Source organism: Castor canadensis, chromosome 14 (assembly GCF_047511655.1).
Source record: "Castor canadensis chromosome 14, mCasCan1.hap1v2, whole genome shotgun sequence".
Taxonomy (NCBI): Eukaryota; Metazoa; Chordata; class Mammalia; order Rodentia; family Castoridae; genus Castor; species Castor canadensis.
Genome location: NC_133399.1, coordinates 66,650,070 through 66,674,463, shown reverse-complemented (window position 1 = coordinate 66,674,463; position 24,394 = coordinate 66,650,070). Strand labels below are relative to the sequence as shown.

Below are 24,394 nucleotides of genomic sequence, written 5' to 3'. Positions count from 1 at the left end.
CTTTAAAAACATGAAAATAGAATTTTTTAACCTGCTAAAAGTCTTTCCTAATTTGTGTTTGGATGGTTTCTGAACCTAAAACATAGTACTGCAATACCTTCTAATCACTTCGCAAGAACATTAGAAAAGATGGAGTTTTGCTAACAGATTTTCAGTTTTAACCTTAACATAATTAGCAATCATGTTAAAAATAAACATCATTATTTGGTAGGCATAGTTAACAATACATTTCTTCCATCAGCTCCACAGTTCTATATGAAATATTTTCAGCTAATGTAGCTATTGGAACCAGCTATCACAGTTAAACTTAGAATCACACTTTCAAATCCAATATCACAATTCTCCTTAAGACTTTTTTTTTAAATAGAACCAAAAAGTATATTTTGTATCATAGTAATTAAGATTTTTCAAGTTTAATTATTTCCTCTTTTTCCTGTCTTTTTCAATTCCTCTTTTTGTGTAAGTTTCACATTTATTTATAATGTATTAGTCTAGTATTGCGTGGATATAGTTTTACAAATGATCATGTATACTTATATTAAGAGAGTACTCAAAACTTTTTTTACTCAGTGCATGTAATCTAAAACTTCGCTTTAAAAAAATCTTTGCTGTTTTAAATGAAAATGTCAAGATGAGCTAGAATTGAGAAGGAACAGAATTCTACAGATTTATTACCTATTTTGTACATAGCACTACTGCCTTATTGTAGTATTTTGTCAAATAGAAAATACTAAGCTAAGTGGGCTTTCTGCTACACTTACGAACATCATGTTTTACCCATTAACCTGTTTTTGTAAATATCTTACAGCATTTATAATGCTCTTTAAAGATTATTAGCAGTGTCCTTCATTTTAGGAGAATAATATCTATTTCTGTAAGTCATTATATTTCAGAACAGTTCAGGGAAAAAATAACATGATTTTATAGCCTGTCCTGGTGAGCATTGTTCACTAGCATTGAGCTCCAAGACTCTCAATCTTTACCTGACCTTCACATGCATGATGCATTTTCATCAGTAATATCTTACTTCACCAGTGGGTATGTAATCTTAAATACCCTGCCAGTGATGTAGAATCACTTGTAGCCTAGTCTTTCCACTTTAGCAACTAAATTGAGAACTATGGTTATGAGGTACTTTTTGTTGTTGTTGTTGTTGTTTAACAGTATTGGAGTTTGAACTCAGGGTTTCATGGTTGCTAGGCAGGCGCTCTGTACCACTTGAGCCATGTTCACAGTCCTTTTTTTGCTTTTGTTATTTATTTTTCAGGTAAAATTTCTGTTTTTACCCAGGGCCAGCCTCAGACCTTGATCCTTCTACCTATAACCTCCAGCATAGCTGGAACCACAAAGCATGCACCATCATACCCAGCTTGTTTGTTGAGATGGGTCCACACCAACTTTTTGCCTGGCTGGCCTTGAACTGTGAACCTTGATCCTCCACATATCTTCCTCCTGTGGAGCTGAGATTACGGGTATAAGCCACCACACCCACCCCCTATTTGTGCATTAAAAGAGAGAAAGCAATCATATTTAGCCACAGTTACTAGTCAATAAGTATAAATTGCCATCAGTAGATCTCAAATGCCATATCAACTCCCATTCACTCATTCCCCAGTTCCCCAGGCAGGATGCCATTCCTCAGGGTGGTGCATCCCATGACTGATGTGTTGGTAAAAACTCCTTGTAAAAGCTCCGTTGCTTACTCTTGGGCTCTGTTTTTGTTTGCTTTGCATTTTCTTTCTGTGATTTATATTGATTTCGAAGCCACTCATGGTTTCCATTTGATTATAGAAGCAACGCTGTCCTATGATTAAGATTCAGCTCTTCTTAACACTGGTTCATCATCCTGCTTCTTCCCTTCCTCGTGTTGAATCAGTTTCTCAGAATAAGGGAGAAGAGTTTGGGAAGGAAACCTAATTACCATTAACTAATTTAGGCAGTTAGTCTGCCTAATTTTCCAGGCAGATAGAACTTAGTAAAAATATTCTTATAAGCCAAATATTCTTTTGTCCAAATGTTAGTGATAAATACAAATTTCATGTTCATTAAGCATGTTAAACTAAAGGCACTGTGTATATAAACCAAACAGGCATGATTTTGACTTTAGGATTCTCTACTTTATAGTTTTGTGACCTTGAATTAAATTTCTCTGAGCCTCAATTGACTCATCAATGATTGCAGAAAAAAAAATCTTATAAGACTTATATACCAAATCTCTTTAAAATTAGAAAATATAATCAACTACTTTAACTATCTTTGCTTTTATATTCCATTGTCTTTATATTCTGAGAACAAGTGTGGTTAAAACCTATTTGTTTAGAAGTATTTGGTAAGCATCTTCAAAGTGAAGTAGGAAATACCATTCTGATTGTATAGGAGAGTAGCAGGAAGTTGAAAGTGGATAGGAAGATGGTCATTCAGGGAAGGGAAGGGCTTGCTGTGATTTTCAATAAGGCACTCACAGACTGGTGACTGATTATTTCTTTAGAATCGATGAACAAAAGTTAATAGTGCACATCTGGTGTATTTCAAAAAGCTCTCATAGTTGATTTTTCTCATAAGAATGTGTTTGCAATGGTTTTTCAGATGAATGCACTGGATACCCTTGGTCAGACTGCTTTGCATAGAGCTGCCCTAGCAGGTCATCTGCAGACCTGCCGCCTCCTGCTAAGCTATGGCTCTGATCCCTCCATCATCTCCTTACAAGGCTTCACGGCAGCACAGATGGGAAATGAAGCAGTGCAGCAGATTCTGAGTGGTGAGTCAAAGAAGATAAATTATATGTTACACTTTCTACCCCATTCCCACTGAAATACTCAAACTTTTCACCATTTGTTTTAAAGTACCTCCATGAAATATTTTCTTGGTCTGAAATTTTTTTTTTTTTTTTATGCCTTTCCTTCCTTGTAGTTTAACCTATGGCCTTCCTCATCTCCCTTTTTTGGTAATATGAGGAAGATATCATGAGAAGGAGGCAGGCACATTTTTTAATGTTTTTAGTTTGAAAATGAAAACCTGAATCATATGTTATATGATCAAAGATGACTTGAAACTCATGTAAATAAGGTGGAATTGTGGTAGCTATATACTCTTTCAAATAGAGAAAAATTAAAGTCACTCCTATGGTAATAACCTTCAAGTTCTTATATATGTAATAATCTGACCTATCTTTTTGTCATTCTTAACTTCATTTACACTTATGAAATTGTCATATCTTTTCCTGATTTAAATATAATCAAAATCTCAGGCTGGAAGTATGGCTCAAATGAAAGAGTATCTGCTTAGCAAGCACAAGGCCCTGATTTCAATCCCCAGTACCACAAAAAGGAAAAAAAAGTCTTACTGAATGTCACAGTGAATGTTTACTGCAGAGTGAGATATTTTAATTATTTGGTTTGTAAAGATCAAACATAAAACTGATAGGAAAGTAGGCACTAGTTTCCTAATCCTCCCACCCCCCAAAAAAAAGAAAAATTATGAACTAGATACAAAACAATTTTAGTACAATTTACTCTTCTTTCCCATCTTTTAAATTTTATCTGAGTTATATCTGTTCTAAAATGACATAAACTAGCAGAGTAAAATGGAGAAGGCTACAGAGTAATAGTCAGAAGTTCTGATTACTTTTTGCTAACCTATAGTCCAATTGTTCTGAACTCTGTAAGGCACAATGCCCTCTTTTTTATACAAAGTATTTTATTATCTCCTCATTACTATCCAGAAATGGAATTCATAGATAATATGACCTAACTGTACAAATACTTCCAAAAAATCTACATAAAATACCAGACAATATGGGGAAATGACAACAAGCTATAATAAAGGAAAATCTATCTGGAGAATCTTTACTGTCAAATTAAGTTCTCTGTGAAGGAATGAAATTTTCTATTACAGGATTTTAAGCTTGAACTATTGAACATGTGACTTTTACTTCCCATTTGTGCAGAGCACTGGAATATTTGCTCAAAGAAGATCTTTCTGCCTTCTCAATAAATTCTAATACATTAAACATTTTGCTTGATTAGGAAATTACACCCTTTACTAGGCAGTTTCCATCAAAATAGGTGTGCCCATTTCAAATTGTTCTTAGAATTTAAATATTCAGCCATCTTATGTCTCTCAAATGCTAAAATCTAAAAATATCCAAAGTTTTAATTCTATGTACATAAACAGTTGTCCCTGTTTTGTTTGTTCAAGTGACAAACTAAAAATATTACCTACAGATACCCAAAGGGTATTAGCAGTTTTATCAACTGCCAGAATCACTGTCACAGAAACACAATATATGCATGCAGACAGGCTCTCACCTATCCTATCTCACCTAGTGTGCATGCACAACTAGAATGGAGACATGGATCAGGAAAGAGCAGAATAAAGGCAGTCAAAGGAAGAGCCAAGTATAAAGTATGGCCTCAGCAGAAAGTAGCATGGAGATAAACTCAGCAAATGCTTTCTGAATCTTTTCTGTGTGAAAAGGAATATGATGATTAGCAAGGTTCTGGTTCCTTTCCTCAGCAGTTCCACAAACTAACAAATGTAATATAATGTCTCTTTTAACAAATAATAATTCAAAAATGTACTTCAGAAGATGAAACACTCTCTCCTTTCCTCTTTTTAATCTCAGTGTTTTATCTAAGTGTTATCAATATGATCAAATAGTTTGTCTTCCATTGAAGAATTCTTGAAACTTAATCTGTAAAAGTCACTCTTCTGAACAAAGGACTTTAGAAGAACTAAAGTAGTTCTGAAATCTAAAACCTTTTCATAGCATCACTTGATCTTCTCACTTGGACATTGGACTCAAAAGGTATCACAGGATAATGCAATCTTAAATCTGAAACTATGCTTTTTAAGAGTAAAAGATAATCTATGCCATGATTTGTCCAAAGTTCCACATAATAGATCCCAGGCCTAAAGTTGTGATCTCCTGGAGCTCACTCCCTTTGTAAAGCATGTGCCACACTTCATGTCCTTGAACATATTTTGGGTGATATGTTGTAAATTGTATTCTTTAAAAACCTGTTTATTTGTTCCAATGTAAGATGAATTTTTGGTTTGTTTATATTCAATTAATCAAAATACTAATTTTTCAGCCTCTAAACTTAACAGCCCAACTTAATTATATTCTATTTAGCATTGGTATTATACCTTCCAATTACACAGATATTTGAAATTGCATTTCCCTGAAGCCATTCAATAAATGTGAATTAAACAAATTTCTGTAATAGTCTATAATAGACTTACCCTTCCTATAATTCCTCTAATTTCAGGAGTAGTGTTTCTGTTTTTATTTTGAGAACATTGAGGCCAAAAAGAAAAAATTAAAACTAAGTTGTAAAAAGACAATTGACTTCCCTGGGTTTACATAAACAAATGTATAGCAAAGCTTTGTTACAGCACTTTGTAAAACCCATATGTCATAAAGATGTTTTGACCTTTTCTTCTAGGTTTCCTCACTGTCCTTTTCTCAAATTTTTGACCAGAAAATTTGAGGGATAGGATAATAGAGAAAGAGAAGGATTTATGTATGGTGGAGTTGATTTAAATTTGGCATCAGATGAGCTAGACACAGATTCAAGTATGGAAGCATATTTCTTATCTGAAACAATTTAGGGAAAACTTTATATTACATCTCAGAAATTTCTCCTCACCATATAATCTTTCCTGTAATTCACTGAGACTGACAATAACCTTTCCTTTCTTTTATGCAGAGAGCACACCTATACGTACTTCAGATGTGGACTATCGGCTCTTGGAGGCATCAAAAGCTGGTGACTTGGAAACTGTGAAGGTAAACCTGTGCCATAACCTCTCGGGGGAGGGAGACACTGTCGAACTTTGAGTAGAACTGCTCAAATCCAAATAATATAAAAATAGAAAATGATGGTCAGAGTATATCTTATAAACAGGAGAGATCTTTACTACTAAGGATTTCCCAGTATGTGTTTTATAGCAATGAAGAAACCATTTGGAAAAAAAAAAAAATACACACATACAAATGCTTTTTATTCATTTTCTTCAGATTTAGGCCATATTCTAAATATGCAAATTTATTCAAACCTAGGCATTAATAAGATAACATTTGAAACATGTTTCTCGATCTTTTCCCAGAGATTCTCATGTATTTGCAGAAAGCACTCTTATGATCCCCCAATCATTGTAAACTATCTCAGAAGATGGATTTTCATTTCTATGTAACGATACTTGCTGAGAAACTTCATAGTTATTATTTGTAGTATAGTCACAATGGTGATAGATTTAATTTTTTCAAATATAAAATTGTATTTGACTATTTCTTATTTTGTTTTTATTTTATATTCAAGTATTGAATATATTTTTAAAAAGCACAATTGCCATATGTAATCATTCATTGAGAGAGGAAGTTAGCAAAAAAGGGGAGTTGGTCTTTTTAAGTTTTATTTTATTTTTTTGATGGCACTGGGATTTGAACTTAGGGCCTCCTACTTTCTAGGCAGGCTCTTTACTACTTGAGCCACTCTGCCAGTCCTTTATATATGTTTTTAAAGAAAGGCTAATTGTAAAATTGGTATTAACAATCATACATTTTACAAACTAAAGTGTAACACCTCTTATTAAGCAAACTCTACTTTCATGACTTTTAAGAAACTAATTTTAGCATTCTTGATGACATATACTGGTTGAAAATTTTAAAAATCACTACAGTAGTTGCCTAGAAGTTTTATTTTTATTTCAATGTGTGGGCACTTCTGGGATCTCTTCCACTTTACATTTATTTACATTATTTAAAGGAAAATAGTGAGCTGGAGGCGTGGCTCAATCTGCCTAGCAAGCACGAAGCCTTGAGTTGAAACCCCACTACCACCAAAAAGAGGGAAAAAGAAAAATAACAAATTTTAGTTATAATAGCCAATGGGAAAAATTTTAAGTTTTCTTGGACCTAATAGTTATATAATATTTTTCTTTAAAAAAAACTGTCATTTGAAATGTATCCTAATAAAAGAAAAATCCTTGAATATAAAGTGGTTATGATTCCTTTTCTGTATCGCTCAATGATCATCTGAGCAATAAATTGCTGTGTGCTCATCATAATTAATGCATATTAAAAATGTATAGTATTAGTTGGGCACGCTAGCTCACATCTGTAATCCTAGATACTCCAGAGGCTGAGATTAGAAAGATTGTGGTTCCAGGCCAGACTGGGAGACCCTATTTCAACTGATTAAATGCTGGGAATGGTGGCACACACCTGTCATCCCAGCTACATAGAAAGCATATATAGGAGGATCATGTTCCAGACCAGCCCAGGCATGAACATGAGACCCTACTCAAAACATACCTAAAGCAAAAAGAGCTGGGAGTATGGCTCAAGTAGTGGAGTATCTGCCTAGCAAGCTTGAGGCTCTTAATTCAAATCCAATTACTGGGGAGTAGGAGGAGAAAGATATATACATTTTATATATAATTCTTAATTCCATCTGTTTTGTATGTAATAGATAAATATATACTATAGCTTTTGAGTTTCCTAAATAATGCATTTATAATGAAGGCCAAATTCATTTTATCAATGGAATGCAAGTGTCAAAAGAAAATAAAGCAGCACAAATTGAGAATTAGGCCTGATAAATGTCTTTCCCAAAATGTTTTAGAAAGTTAAGTTTTAGATGAAAAGGCTGTTTGCTGAGAAAAGTATTTGAAGTTCTGAAAAGTAGGAAGGAATGCTTTAGCATTCAAAAAGAAATGAAATAAAGAACTTGCATATATTGCAAAGTAATTATTTAGTAAGCAGGATGGGCTTTTGTTTTTGTAATCTCTCTGAATGTGTTTTGTTTCATTCCCTGTTTTCCAGTATTCTCTGTAAAAATAATGATTTAAAATGTAAAAGCCAGGAGAAAAAGCAACATCAGGGAGCAGTTTCAATCATACAGGGTTCCATAAAAGATGCTTACTACCAATTTTTGTTACCAATTTATTTATTTGTCATTTAATGTTTATCAGTTCTATTACTTATGTTTTAATATAGCTCCAGACACGCAGAAAAGACAAGATATTTTAACTAGCCAAGTGGCAGTGGCTCTGTAGATTTTAGAGCCTGGTGCCTTTTCATATAGAATTTATCCTGTCATGTAAAAATTGTAATACCTGAAAAGTCCTTGTTTTTATCCTACCAGTGTGACTGTTCCTTGTCTTAGTCCATCTGTTCTACTATAATAAAATACTATAGACAAGGTAATTTATAAACAATAGAAATTTTGTCAGTTCTAGAATCTTGGAAGCTCATGATCCAGTCTCCAGGAAATTCATTGTCTGTGAGAGGGCCCCATCTTTCTGATTCTACATTTCTGAATGTAGCACCTTGTTACTACATTCCTTGAAGGAAACAAACATTGTATCCTTACATGGTATAAGGGCAAAAAGGCCGGAATACTGGGTAGCCTGTTTTGTGAGGCCCTTAATCCCAGTCACAAAAGAGGACCCTCTCATGTACTCTTTACCTCCTAAATGTCACACCTGTTAATACTATTGCCTTGGAGATTAAGTTTCAATGTGAATTTTGGAGGGACACAAACATTAAGACTATAGCACTCAAGATATCAGTAGAAAAAGAGGTGTTTCATGTTTTTTGTTTACGTAGAATGTAAGACTAGAAAATGCCTGGGAGCCTGTCCAGCATTCCTAGGAGCCTATATCATGCCACAGTTTGTCTACTTTATTTGACTGTTTTTCTTGTTACCCTTCTTATCACTTCCCTAAAGTTAGATAATTAAGAAAGTGAGGCATGATGCATGATGTAGCAAAAAATATGAAGAGATTAAAAAATTCGTGAAATGGGGTGTAGTCTTTATTCTACCCTTTACCAATTGTGAGCAGTATAAGTCACTTAACCCCTCTGAGCTTTGTTTTATTTATCTACAAAATGGAGATACTGATAAACTTCGCAGATAGATAGTAATTCTCTCATTGAAATAGTATGAGTTCTTCTGAATGAATTATTCACATATTATTATCATAATTCAGCTTTGACCACCAGTGATTCAGCCTCTCATTCCTTTCTTTGCTTTGTAAGCAAATATAACTAAGCTTATAATTTATATTGTGCTGAAATGGTAGCATTCAAAAAGACCAAAGGAGACAGAGGACATCTTGGAAGGAGATGGAAGTAAAGGCCCAAACTGGAGTATGATTAAAGTCAGTTTGACACCTACAGTTAAATATCTCAAATCCAAGTAAAGCACTGTTGACTCTGTGGTGTTGCAGTACTGTATCAAAGAGCCAAGTGAGTAGCCCAGGAAGAAAAGTAATTTTTTTCTGAACCATTTGGTTGTTTGATCCATGTTAGGACAGACTGGAAGTCTGTTGTCCTGTGGTCAACGCAAGTTGATCTTATTTGAGCAAAGTATGGCTAAGAGCGTTCTTTTCCAAGCAGATATGTTAGTTATGACAAGCAGTCTCAGGGAGGAGAAATTTACCATGAAAAGAAAGGCTTCATTTGCTGGAAAGTGCCTGCTTTGTTGTGGGTTTTCCTGTTGGATTAGGATTTGGGCCAAAAAATACGAACAGTGATTAAATTACTCTACATAGTTAGGGTATTTGTAGTCACTGTAAAACCAAGTATACTGGTAAGTCTAAACATCATATTATTTAATCTTTGGAAATAAATATTCATTAGAAAATTGTGATATATCCAAGATGCTGCACTATTTTAGAGGAAAGTGAAGAAATATTAATGTTCTTTTTCTGTTTGGCTCTGTGCAACATAAAAGCAACTTTGCAGCCCTCAAAATGTGAATTGCAGAGATCTGGAGGGCCGGCACTCCACACCCTTACACTTCGCAGCAGGCTATAATCGTGTATCTGTGGTCGAGTACCTTCTGCACCATGGTGCAGATGTCCATGCCAAAGACAAAGGGTATGTGTAAAAATTTACCTGTTCGGGTTCATTCTCTTCATGTTCAGTAAAAATTGTTCAAAGATTTTTCAAGTCTTAGAATTTTTTCCTCTTTGAAAATAATATGCACTAGGTGCCAGTGGCTCACACCTATACTCCTAGCTACTTGGGAGTCTTAAGATGAGAAGGGTTGTGGTTTCAGACCAAATTGGGCAAATAGTTTAGGAGACCACATCTCCACTATAGCCAGAGCAAAATGGACCGGAAGTGTGACTCAAGAGGTGAGCACCTGCTTTGCAAGCATGAAGCCCTAAGTTCAAACCCTACTCCCACCCAAATAATAATGATAATAATAATAATATGCATGTTTTTAAGTCAGAAACTAAAATATTATGGAAATTTATCATATAGAAAGTGAAGGTTCTATCATCTCACCCTGTAGAGGCAGTGTGAACATTGTTGTATGCAATCATCCAGTGATTTGAAATGCATATAGCAGCCTGTATGCAGTGTGGGAGGGCGCCATTCTGTACAGCCTGCAGTTCAGTTCACTTTCTTTTACCCAGTAGTGTATCTTGAGTGTCTTCCCATCTCAGTACTTACTAGTTCATCTCATCCTTTCTATGCCTGGAACAAGTAGGATTTTATTGCATTCGTTATCTGAATGCATTCAGATAATTTATAATTTTACTGTTTATCCTTTTTATTTTACTTTTTGCTATTGAAAACATAGTCTCTCCCAGAAAGAAACCATCCATCCCAGAGTCATTAGTATAAATAAAAACATAATTTTACTTTCTTTTTACTAACTTGGATATTCTGTTTTTATATTAGTAGATAAATTATTAGACTCTTAGAAACATCTTTTTCTTTTTTTTTTTTTTTTTTTTTTGGCTCTACTGGGGTTTGAACTCAGGGCCTCATGCTTCCTAGGCAAGTGCTCTACCACTTGAGTCAATCCACTCGCCCTGTTTTTTGTAGTGTGTTTTCAAGGTAGGGTCTCAAGAACTATTTGCCTGGACTGGCCTTGAGCCAGTCTTTTCTGCTCTCTGCCTCCTCAGTAGCTAGAATTACAGGCGTGAGCCACTGGTGCCTGGCCTATCTAGACAAATCTTAAAGCAGCCATGGAAACTACTTAGAAACGTGAGAAGAGTTTCCATATTCTGAGTTAATTTTACATCGTCAAAATAAGCCAACGCCTTTCTATGAAATTATGTAGCTGAGTCCTACAGAGTAAAATTATGTGTTTATCTTTTTTTTTTTTGAGGGCCACTCGTCCCTATTTATCTTTTTAAAGAGACACATTACCATCATAAATATTCAATAATAATATTACTGGTTGTTTCAAAATATTGTAGCTCATTGGAGAGCAACCAATATTTGTTTCTGTTGCTCTTTTTAGCACCTACCATATTTCATTAAAACTTTTTTTTTTTTTTTTTTTTTTTTTTTTGCAATACTGGGGTTTTCTTTAACTCAGAGTTTTGTACTTGTTAGGCAAACACTAGCACTTGAACCATATCCCCAGCCCTTTCTTCACTTTCATTTTACAGATAGGGTCTTGCACTTTTTTCTTGGGGCCAGCCTCAGATTTTGATCCTTTCACCTATGCTTCCCATGTAGCCATGACTACACACACAGACCACTATACCTGGCTTACCAGTTGAGATGAGGTCTCACTAACATTTTGCAGGAGCTGGTCTCACCACAATTCTCCCCAGCTCTGCTTTCTGAGTAGCTAAGATTACAGACATGAGCCACCGCATCCAGCCACAAGACTCTTTAAAAGAAAGTCATTGATTTCTAAATTAAAGGGTATGTCATGCCTTGTTTTTTCTATGTCTTATGTACAACTTTAAACTTACTCTTTTGATGTACCTTTTTTTAATGCAGCATGTTTTTGGTCGAAATTTTAGAATGCCTCCTGCCTTCTAATTAGTACTTAGTCATCTCAGAATAGAATAGTTTGCTAATAAGTTGAGACAAGGAAATTTTCTTATAGTTGGCATTATTATTTTCCCCAGTGCATACTTTTCTGAATCACTTGGGTTGTGGGTTTTCATTACATGGCACCTAAGAATTTACACCTATGCACAGAAACCACCTATGAATTAAAAAATAAGAACCAGGAGCTGGGGGCATAGCTCAAGCAATAGAGCACTTGCCTAATAAGCCTGAGATGCTTATTTCAATCCCCAGTACTGCAAAGACGAACCACCAAAGCCAAAAGGTATTTATTTATTGCTCAAATAAGTACAAATGCATTGTATATCTTGTAAGTATTATGTAATCAATTCACAATATCTCTTTCTCACTCTTTCAGCTTGTTTTGAGGCTGGCTCTTACTCTGTAGCCAGGCTGGCCTTCATCATCCTGCCTCAACCTCCTGAGTGCCAGGATTATAGATGAATACCACCACACCCAGCTATGATTTTCATTAGTAAAACCCGAATAGAAGAAAATCTGAAAGGTGGCAAAGCCAGATTGTTAGTTAGCTATTCCTGAGGTCACTTTGTAGCATAGTTCTTTACATTGCCAGGTAAAAATTTGAATTAAAGGTATTGTGATGGAATTGTATTCTGTGAGTATATTCCTGTATGTATTTTAAAGATAATGATTGCTGTGAGATATATATATACATACATACATACATACATACATACATATATACTTCCAAGAAACAGAAGAAAAATGCTTACATCAAAAGGAACATTTTAAAAATTAGTAATCCTTGTTTAGAAACAGGTGGCAAATTTTAATAGACCACGGGGTAATTATTTATTTTTTGAGTGAATATTGTATATAGCAATGCCACAGAAGTGTGTTATTTTTCTTATAACAATAGTTTTCACTGAAAGACTTGTTTTATGACTTTAAAATAACTTTGTTTTGTGTAGAGGCTTGGTGCCCCTTCATAATGCCTGCTCCTATGGACATTACGAGGTAGCTGAGCTTTTAGTGAGACATGGGGCTTCGGTCAATGTGGCGGACTTATGGAAATTTACCCCTCTACATGAAGCAGCAGCTAAAGGAAAATATGAAATTTGCAAACTCCTTTTAAAAGTACGTAGTTTTAAAACTATGAAATATAAAGTAACTGTGTGGGTTTTGCTTATTACTTAAAAATAAGTCAGAGTATTTTGTTCTACTAAGAACAATAGGACTGTAGCGACAGTTTCCTTTTCCTTTACAGGAATGTTTATCAGGACTGTGTATCCTGATACTTACGCAGCTTTGAGTAGTGTCTGCAGTCTCTTTTTGAATAGATTTGATTAAGGTCATTTTGTCAAAGTAGGTTTTGGAAGAGTTGGTTTCGTTTGTATCATGTATCTAGTACTTAACAGGATCCATAAAAAAATCGTAAGAGCACAATAAGTTTTTTACTCAAGTTGCTCTTTTTCCTGCTGTTTTAATATTAACTAATTCATTCCTTATCATTAAACATTAATTATATATGTCATGAGAACTTAATATCAGTTGTTAAATAAAATTTTTATTAGTCACATAGATTTGGGGAATATATGAGAAATAGTAGGAAGTAGTACATGAAATTAACAATAATTTTGTACTTTTTAAAATTATGACCAGGCATATATTTATGTGGGTTTTTTTCCTCTCTTTTTACTACAGAAAACAAAAATTTCTAGTTGGAAACAAATAAAACCTTCTCCCACCCCTTATATGGTATCAAATGTTCTTGTGAGTCTTAAGAAAAGCACTATATTTGATAATCATTTTTATTATCACTAACTGGTAAGAAATAATGTCAGGTCATTGTGAATCTGTTGTCTAGTTTGGATTATTCCTAATTTCCACAGTGGGTCAACAGCAGTCTATAATAAAAACCCTTGGCTTATTTATTTCATAGGTTTAGGTAATTAAACTTTTAAAATCAATTTGAATACATTTATACATAATATGATAGGTGGTAAGATATAATGAGACTATAAAAAATACTGATGAAACTTTTTTCTTACTGATGGCATTTAGAATGAAGGTACCTTTTCTACCTGTGTGTCTTCCTTTCCTCTCTTCTTCTTCATGATGCCCCAGAATATCTTTATGTAATTAAAGTCTGACCATAGTTAAAATCCAGGCCCATTTTAAAAGAAAAGAAATTTCCTAAGACCTCTTGGGGTATAAAAAATAGTCTATTATGTGGAGAGCAAAAGACAACTCACCCTGCCTACGTCTCCATCACCAGTGATCCAGATCTGGGCTTTGATTAAGTAGCAGTTACAATATGTTGCAAAGTAAGGAGTTTAGAAAATAAAGCAGTTGCTTCTCTTTTTCAAAATGCATATAGAATAGATATCTTTCCAGATGAGTGAAGGTGTGATATGCGTACCTACTAAAAGAAAGATGCTACAGAAATGCAAACCCCATTTGGTTTTTTCCTTTATAGCATGGAGCTGATCCAACTAAAAAGAACAGAGATGGAAATACGCCTCTGGATTTGGTCAAAGAAGGAGATACAGATATTCAGGACTTACTGAGAGGGGATGCTGCCTTGTTGGATGCTGCCAAGAAAGGCTGCCTGGCAAGAGTGCAGAAGCTCTGTACGCCAGAGAATATCAACTGCAGAGACACCCAGGGCAGAAACTCAACTCCTCTGCACCTAGCAGGTAAGTATCACCAGTGCTTCCAGATCTCATTTTCTTTCTTAAATGCCTGGTACGCTTCACCGAAAGCTGCAAGAAATGCTGCTCAAAAAGGGGGGCTTCTCAGTGAAATGCTTTTGATTGACATATTTTCTAGATTCTTATTGTGACTCATGTGAGAACAGGATTGGCTTTTGAAGTAAAAATAATGAAAAATCTTAACATTTCCCATTATTGTCTGTACTCATAGATGTCTCTTCTCTTAAGCTGACACATTTCCTTTTTCCCTCTGATAGCAGGCTACAATAACCTGGAAGTAGCTGAGTATCTTCTAGAGCATGGAGCAGATGTTAATGCCCAGGACAAAGGCGGTTTAATTCCTCTTCATAATGCAGCATCTTATGGGGTGAGCACACTGAGCTAAAATCTAGAAGGCTTCTTTAACATTTACTAATTTACTAGTTATCTAACCAGTTGCATAGTTTAACAATTTTAGTCTTCTGTCAAGTTTTCTCTCACCTTCACAGTTAAGTATAACTATTTTTTGGTCAATAACCATGCTTTTTAAAACTTTCTGATCTCTCTCCAATCTTACACCTGTGTGTAACAGGTACTTAGTTAATTCTTATGGGCACAGATAATATATCTTAATTCTACATTTTATTAACTGTAAAAACCAAGAATCTCCTATATAGGCATGGAAATTATGGTGGCTTTGTTTGTCATCAGTATCTTAAAAATGTTCACATAATTGAGCAGTGGGTGTACAGAGTTTCCTAGAATTCAAACAATTAAGTAAAATTCCACAGTGAAAGTCTAGAGTCATCCATTCAAGCAGTATAACTGTAACCATCAGCTAGAAGAGAAATATATTGTAATGCCTTTATGCCCTTTATAAGAATTAACTAGAAGCCACCAAACCCAAGTCAGGCCTGATTGTGGTAGAAGTAAGACAAGTGTTCATGTGCTTGTCATGTGTTCTTCCACATATCCCATTTGACTAAAAATCCGTACACACCAGATTGCACATGCCGGGTGTTCTCACAGTTGGATTCACTTTTGATGAGGACGATTTCTAGATTTTAGTGTAAATAAAATCTAAACTAACCACCTTGAATTCCATATTTTCCCTTTGTACTTTCTTCTCCCTTGCTCTTTATAATATCCTTATCTTCTTAGTCTACTCTGCATAAGACCAGTATTTCAGGGAGACATCTGAATGAGAAAACTTTTTAGAAAAGTGAACAGTTCTAAATGAAGGACAGGAAGGTAAAACAGGTCCTGTCCGGTGGTGGATATCATTGGGTTGTGGGGGAGGGTAAATGGTTAAAGAGGAGGAATCTGGTCGATGTACTTTGAATATGTATATGAAAATTGAATGCTGAAACCTGTTAAAATTGTTCTAAAAGTGGGAGGAGAAGAGATGAGGGAGAACAGTGGAAGGAGTGAATCTAATTAAGATATATTGTAAGTGTATATGTAAATGTCACAATGAAACACCTCTGTACAACTAATATATTCTAATAAAAATTTTTTAAGTCAAAGTTCCATTTCAGTTGAATAAACAGGAAAAGAATTATTCTTCTAAGTATGATATAAATTAATTGAAAGTTACCTTATATAATACACATATATACTAGTAGTACTGAAATCCTTTTGAAATCATAGTAATCTTTCCAAAAATGATTAATCACTTATTAAAAATTTCAGAATTTTCTTTTCACCTTAATTTCACATAAAATTCTCCCCTTCATTGTAATAACATTAATAACAATGAAATAAGTATTTCTGCTTAATACCTGGTATGCTAAATATTTGTTGCTGACATGCTATACCTACACTTGGGTGTGATTCTTTTATCTTCAAGTTATAACTATACATTTGAAGACTAATTTTCAACCCTTCTTAGCATGATCCTTCTCTTTATATTGTGTTTTACTAATCCTCAAAGCTGATGGGATCAGTAAAAGTTAAATCAAGAATCTTTTATTTTCTGAGTAAGCCTACTAGTGAGTAAAGGTAGGTGGTAGCAATAGAATTATTGTAATGATCTGAGATAACCAAAACTTATGTTACTATTAACTGTGTAGACCACAATAGAACCCATACGTTGTGGCTGTAGGGAAGGTCTGTCTCATCAGTCTTCTCCTTTCATAGTCTTCACAGCTGGCCTAGACCATAAAAACATAAGAACTTACAAAAATAATTTTACCTTTATTTAACCCCCATTCTCATGGGAAAAATGTTGAGATGTTATTTATTTCCGTATATGTGTGATTTGATGACCAGTATGAAGGGAATAAGACTTACACTGATTCTCTTTTTTGGATAAATAGTAATGTAGTGTTCAAATTGACCTTGTCTTACTTCATGCTCCCTGGAAGCCCTCTTGTCATTAGCTAAAGGAAGGTAATGTAGCCAGTCCCATTGTTACATTTTCATAAACTTGTTTCACCATTATCCACAATTCCTGCACTCCTTTTCGTAACTCCAAGTGAGGGAAAAAAAAAAAGCATTTTTTCACTGTCTCTTTTTTTTTTTTTTGGTTACACTGTTGTCAAATCCCTACTGCTTTGCTCTTTGTAAATGCAGAAAACTTACTAAGGTGAAAATGAATAGAAAACTCCTCAAGCTGTGTTGAAGACATTTGATAGGTTTTGATCAACCTAGTTCATCCCATCCTTGTTTTGAAGAATGCAAATGAGCTAGATAATGTGTTTATGGCAGGTGTTTATACCTCTGTGTGGGTGGATTATTTGAGTTTAAAAATCCTTCATGTATTAAACTGATGAATTAAAAAAATCAAATATCTGTGAGTTAATGACTATGTTCTATTAATTCACAAAAACCTTTATTTTCTTGGTTTCTTTACTTTTTCTAACTATCACATTTTTCACATGGTAATAATAACTCTCGTGACATATAGTGACTCTAAGTTGACAGTGAGGTCATCCTTCCTGTTTAGAATCTCTGCTCTGAAAAATAATTTTATTTAATATCACTTGTAAAACTGTAATCCATATAATCAGTAACCATATCAAATCTCAGTTTCAACTGAAATGAAGACTAATGTCAACATGATACAGGCAGTCCTTAACTGTCAATTTATAATTGTTTGATTAATAATTTTTCAACTTTACAATGGTGCCAAGTGATACGCATTCAGTGGAACCATACTTTGAATTTCAATCTTTTCCTGGGTTAGCAATATATAATATAGTGCTCTTTTTGGATGCTTGGCAAACCAATGAGCCACAGCTCCCAGTCAGATCCTGGATCATAAGGGGAAACAACTAACACTCCACAGTGGACTGTGGTGCTAAGCTGTGATGATCAGTAGTTTAGGTATATTCAATGCATTTCCAGTTTAAGATGTTTTCAGTTTACAGTGGCTTTATCAGAGCATAATATTTCATAAGTCAAAGACCATCTTTTTCGGTAGTACTGGAAACTTGGCTTCATGCTTGCTAGGCAGGCTCTCTACGACTTGAGCTACTCTACCAGCCCTTTTTGTGTTGGGCGTTTTTGAGATAGTCTCTCACAAACTATTTGCCCGGATTGGCATTGAACCTCGATCCTCCTGATCTCTGCCTCCTAAGTGGCTAGAATTACAGACATGAGCCACCGGTGACCAGCTTCAAATACCATCTTTATAAATAATTTTAAAGCTACTTTGTGTTCCTTTAAAGGGCAGATGTTGTAATTACCTTTAGATATATAAATTAATATAACTTTCAGAAGTTCCTTTTTATTCATGCTACACATATGCCTTTGCTAGTTATTTTAATGAAATTGTAGGATTACAATCCACATTTCCCTGTTAGGATTGCAAAACACTGGTTATATTATGTATTTATCTCAGTTACATTTGAACTGGCCTGGCTTCATAGTGTATATGGTATGCTTGCCCTGAAAAAACAGTCATTTTGTGGAGTAGATTTTTATGGTTCTTCATCTGGAATAGAGGCTTCTATATTAAAAATAAAGCAGCTTGTTTTAGATACAGTGTTATCCAATGATCTCTACTTAGATGGTTTCTCTTTAATACCATACTCTCACCTATTTTCAGCTTGTCAGGAAAATGGCTCTCATATTATAGTCTAGCAAGACCCCACAGACATCTGTGATACCATGAAAAGACCTAAAGTTGGGGTCTGCACCTATGGTGTAGTCTTCACTTTCTGCTCAGTAATCCAGTGGTCTTTACCAGCTGCTTTAATCTTTCCAACCTTCAGTTTTTTTTTCAATGGTGAAAGTTGGAAGCCAAGACCTTCTTTCGGGGGTTATTGAAATGATAAATGAGCCAGCGCATGTAGAAAATGAATTCTCTAACCTAAGACACTACAAAAGTACAAAGTCATACTATTATTATAGCTTAACTCATTTCACAGTTCATGTCGTGGTGCAGGCAGAAAAGGGCTGCAGGTCACTCCTGCATCTCACAGTCTGAGGGATAATCCATGTTGGACCAGGTCAACATCAGTATTAAGTAGACAGAGATTACTTGACTAGTCTGGAAATAAAAGAAGAAACCAGACACAATCCTAGTTATTTGGGAGACTGAGTTCAGGAGGACCGAGGTTCCAGACCAGCCCAGGCAAATACTGCACTTTCACGACATCCCAATCTCCAAAATAGCCAAAGCAAATGGGTTGGAAGCGTGACTCAAGCAGCATAGCTCCTGCTTTGCAAGCCTGAAGCCCTGTATTCAAACTCCAGTCCCACACACACAATAAAAGAACTATATGAGATTTTTGTGAAAATACATAATTTCCTTATGTATTTATTTATTGGTGATTATCCCCTGGTGCATATTTGCGTTTTCTTTTTTTCCCTAGAGAGCTCAGTCGACTCTGTGTGTCTTTGGGCCTTTGTTATATAAAAAGGGCTGGCCACCTCAGTTTTTCCAAATGGAGGAAGGCAAACTTTAAGAAGCTTAAATAAAAGTTACAAGTTTTGTGAAAGTTGGTATTAATGGCAGTGTGCCTTATTTTGTTTAGGGTTCTTTGTATTAGAATGCCTTGTATTTTTTAATGTACTGTTAAACACTTGGACGGTTAATTTCTCTTCAATCAATATAAAGAATTAACATTTGTCACCACAAAAGCAATGTAATTTTCTGTTTTCAGAATAAATCAATTGGCTTGTTAGTTTTCTCTCTCGAGTTTTTCATTTTCCAATGCTTTCCCTAAAACATATTGTACTCGGGGTATTCCTGACCTTGTAATAAAGACCCTGTGCTAGTAAGCCGAAACACATTTCCCTTCTCCCTACTTCCACCTTTCTAAAATTAAGATAAAGCCTTCCCGGCCTTGTTATGTTGTATTTGTCATTTAAAGCATTTTCGGTTGCAACTGGGTTCTGAAAAACCTGTTAAGTTGGCTCTTTCTCCTGGAAACATTTCTAGACCTTCCAGTTCCCCCTTTGCTGTTCTGTGGTGAATAGAGCTGAGCTGCAGCATATTTATTGCCTTTGTCAGCCTTAATTTTCAGTTACTGTATTTTTTTGCCCCAGTAGTATAACTACTTAAAAGAATTAAAGAGCTCAAGAATTGTGTTTTTAGTCTACTTGAATAGTAATATACTCCTTCCTATTTGTTGCTCTTTTAGACATTTGTCAGCAAATTTAACAAGCATGTAATTGGTTTCTCTAAGCATAAGCTATAAGTTCAGTATAAAGAAAGTTTAATAATATATGTTGGATATACAATTCATTTTATATACATACATATATGAACTCGTAATTTTCCTTAAACTATCTAATTTTGGAAGTCTATACAAATAAGTCTGCCAAATTATATTATTCTGCTAGTGAACATTGGAGTAGAATAAAATTAATCATCAGAAACATAAAGATCTTATACCCTTACTTGGGAGAAAGGTCAAAATTATTCTGTGCTTTTGGATTAACTGAGCAAAAATTGCTTTTTCTAACACAGTATCCTTTGATTAAGGGAGATAAATTACTGGGTTTTATTTCATTTTAAGTGATTTTGATCCTACCAAAGATGTGATCTCTCTTTTCATCTTTCATGTTGGGAAGTCTAGAAATAATTAAACTATAAAATTAATTTTGTAATCTCAATATCCCAAAAGGATCACAAATCATAAATATAGTCTGTTCGTAGAAGCGCTAATCCGATTATGCTGCCTTTTTTTTCTTTTCTTTTCCTTTGTCAGCAATGGGAAGCTTTTCTTGGGAGTTGACTAATCTATACTTTCCTTTTAGGATAAATTTTCTTCATTTTGCTTTTGGAAATTACAGTTCCTAAAATAAGTAAATACTTATATTTTATTTTTTAAAAACCTTTCGTACTGCCTCAGGAAAGGTACCTGTTATTTTTCAGAGTATCCTCAAGGGAGCAGAAAAGACTGTATTTAAGGAATATACAAAACATCATTTCTTAAATCCCACCTTGGGATCTTTCTTTGACTTCCCCATCTCTTGTCTCTTTCCGTTTTCACATCAGTCTCAGAAAGTTCAATATAGAGTAATTGAACAACAGCATGAATTAGAAATGTATTCTTAACAGATAATGTGCTTCCAAATTAATTATCAAAAGTGATTCAGTTATCCATAAGGGACGCAAATGTGCCAGTTACGCAAAATTACAGAATATTTGAGTTAAAATGAATTGCAAAAGTACTTTAGAGGTTACCAACCTAGCAATCAAGATGTTTTTTAAATGTACACATTGTTTTCGGTATTCTTTAAAGCCTAATTATTGAATCAGTATTTCATTCCTAATTGATTGTCTTAAGCTTATTTTATAAAGACTTTTAGGAAAAAGCTGAAGCCTTTTGCTATCTTGAGATCTTATTATTTGAGAGAACCTGCTGCCTTTGAAACTTTCTCTTCATTACAATTCTCCTATACTTATTTCCTCTTTTGTCTACACAGAGGATACTTCTCTCTTTTTTCAGAATATTATTTTTTGGCTTTATTCCTCTTATTATTTTTTTCTATACTTCTTAGCTTATTTATCAAGTAGATAGAACTATTAATTCAATATCATATTTCTCCCAAAGTCCCTATCCCCAGTGCCACCGTACTGGGTTTCAGCTAATGTTTGTTGTTGTATCAGTGGGTAGGAGAGAATGAGCAAATAAATAAATGATACCCTCTTCCCTGTGCTCCAGCCTTTTCTCTCAAACCAGTTAGAGAGCATCAGCACATTGATATTTTACCTCCAAAGTCACATAATCCAAGTGAACCTTATCTTTCTTATCCTTTCATGCCTACTTAAACTTTGGCTACCTAATGTCTGTTAATAGTTCTACCTTTGTTTTTTTAATCTTCTATTCTTCTCCCTAAATATAAGTATCATTCTCTTTTGTAGTGAACTTTTTTTTTCTAAATCCAATTTCTTCCTTCAATTTTTTTTCAAATTTGGTCCCTCTTTGTCATCTTCTCTCAGCATCACAGTTTAGGGTCTCATCACCTCATGCCAGGTTATTAGGGTGTCCACTACTCACTTTTTCTCCTCTAAATCATTTTAGACACAAAGGTTAATTTTTTGTAAAATGTTGTTTTAGTATCTTACTTTCCCAAAGGCTGAAGAAAATGACATTGAGAATCTTTGAGATGAGTATTTTGATAATTAGATCAGATCACCATAGGTTAGAAGAAAAATGGGATTAGAAGAGAAGCAGTGGGTATAGAATTCTTGTGTGAAAGTTTGACTGATGCATTAAATCATTAATTAAAGACCTAAGGTCCTCACATCAAGTACAAGTTCATTTTATGTATTTGCTTTTAAGATAGATCTGAATATGTTAGAAGACTGGATTTTTTGTAAAAGAAATGCAAAATTACAGGGTAAAAGAATAATTGTGAAACTCAGATTTTTGGAGGAAGAAAAAAAGTCCAAAGTATAGATAGAGGGATGGAATTGTTTTAGAAGAAGCTTCTGTTAAGGTGAGAACACAGATGCAGAGTGAATTGTTAATAGAGTATGTACAGTGGAACCATGCATACTTACCCAATGCTCTCATTCCTAACTCTGCAACCTCTTGTTTTTCTCAGCATGTCGACATAGCAGCATTACTGATAAAACACAACACATGTGTAAATGCAACTGATAAGTGGGCATTTACTCCTCTTCATGAAGCAGCCCAAAAAGGAAGGACACAGTTGTGTGCCCTACTACTAGCACATGGTGCAGATCCAACTATGAAGAACCAAGAGGGTCAGACACCGTTAGATCTGGCAACAGTAAGTCCTCATTTCACATACTTAGTATTGTTAGAATTTCAGAAGTGACAGTAGTACATTCTGGGACTCAGCAAATTTACCTTTAGTAGTGCTTATTCAACTTATTCAACTTAGAAATTTCCTCCTGAAATTTTCGAAGTTGTACTTTTTATATTAAATTATTTAAAACTGTTAAAGTAAACTAAGCAGTAAGTTAGCTTTAATTATCTTGCCCTGCTTAGCTTGGGGGAGGAAGCGGATATGAATCATAGGAAACCACATTTTTAGCCTGTATCCTCAAAGAATTATATTTAGTAAGATACCTTTGGTGTGTGGCATATTATTGTAGACTAATGTTTATGATAATTTATCTGCGTCTATGAGATAGAAAAATTCATTCTGGTCAATATAGTAGAATTAATGAGAATCTAAAGTAAATTAGCAACTGTAGGAGTATTTTCAAAGCCAGGAATTAAATTTTTGTGGCTAGGTAATATCTAGTTGTTAAATTAAACATTGCTTTTTCTTCCCTGAACTTTCTGAAAATTCAGGAGTTACCTAATAGTCACAAATAATTTATTTTTTAAGCCAGAAATATCTTTCCAAATTATGTTCTGTTTTCATTTATCTGTTGCTGAGTAAGAAGCCATTTCAAAACTACTTAGTAGCTTAAAATAATAATGTCTTATTTCTCATGCTTCTGTATGTTAGCTAGGAGGGACCTATGCTAGCTGCATACACACCTTGTGGCTGAAGCAGGAACATTCACATAAAGATGGTTTTACTCATGTGCCTGGGGCCTTGGCAGAGGTGGCTAGAAAGCTGGAACCTCTCCATATCTGTCCCCACATGGCATCTCATCAATAGTCTCACTGGAATCTTTTTATGAGATAGTTGCATCTCAAGAGAGGGAAGGCAAAAGCTGCTATTGCTCTTAAAGGCTGAGCCTGGAACTGACTGCTGTCATCCCCAACACATTTGGTTGGACAAAGCAAGCCATGAGGGCAGCTGTATTTAGGGATAAGGAAGAAGACTCACCTTTTTGAAGGGAAAAACAAAGAGGTTTTGATCACCTCTAATCTATATCATCCTCCAATTGGCCACAAATTAATTACAGTTCTCTCACATTCAAACTTGGGTGTGAACCCCTCCCAAGAGGGGTGCAATAGCAATTCTGAAATTCAGAAAGGTACACGCTATCTGAGCCATTTACTCTGGAGTTAGGGAATGGTCCTTGGTTATAGCCAGTTCTGCTCCCAGGAAGTAGTTTTCTGTAGCTCTTGGCTATGCTCTCTGAATCATCCCACATTTACAGTTAAATGGCTTTCTCAACTTGTTCCTACAAATTTGGGAACCCTGAGCCTTTCTATATTTTGATCTACCTATCCCTTTTAGTCCAAACTGGTGCAGTACCTTTGTGAACATCTGGATTTCCTATCAAGTTGTATACACTCCCATCAGGTACACCTACAAACTTGAATCACAAGTCAAGGTGCTGTGGGGCAATGCCCTTAAGATTCTTAGAAGCTCTTTCTGCCAGCTAAGAGTTCACCAGTTACCACCTCACAGGTCTTGTTAAGCTTTTAGGTAATAAAATCAATACCTCTGAATTGCCTTTACTCTGAGACCATGTTTGATTGTCAGTACTATGTATTTGATCTTTGGCTTGAGGCTTTATTACTTTGAGAAACTTTTACTGGTCAAAGGTTGGCATGATGAATAGTATTATTTC

The 24,394-nt window shown here is 34.8% G+C and overlaps 1 protein-coding gene across 1 annotated transcript in view; it reads left to right on the top strand.

Annotated features, from left to right (window-relative positions):
• Positions 1-24,394, top strand: part of Tnks (tankyrase) — a 148,735-nt gene that overhangs the window by 97,449 nt on the left and 26,892 nt on the right. Inside the window, exons 12-18 of the mRNA XM_020152882.2 lie at positions 2,587-2,758; positions 5,712-5,791; positions 9,744-9,889; positions 12,766-12,931; positions 14,274-14,493; positions 14,766-14,875; positions 22,495-22,683. Coding sequence (XP_020008471.1) covers positions 2,587-2,758; positions 5,712-5,791; positions 9,744-9,889; positions 12,766-12,931; positions 14,274-14,493; positions 14,766-14,875; positions 22,495-22,683 — 1,083 coding nt within the window. The remainder of the gene's footprint in view (positions 1-2,586; positions 2,759-5,711; positions 5,792-9,743; positions 9,890-12,765; positions 12,932-14,273; positions 14,494-14,765; positions 14,876-22,494; positions 22,684-24,394) is intronic.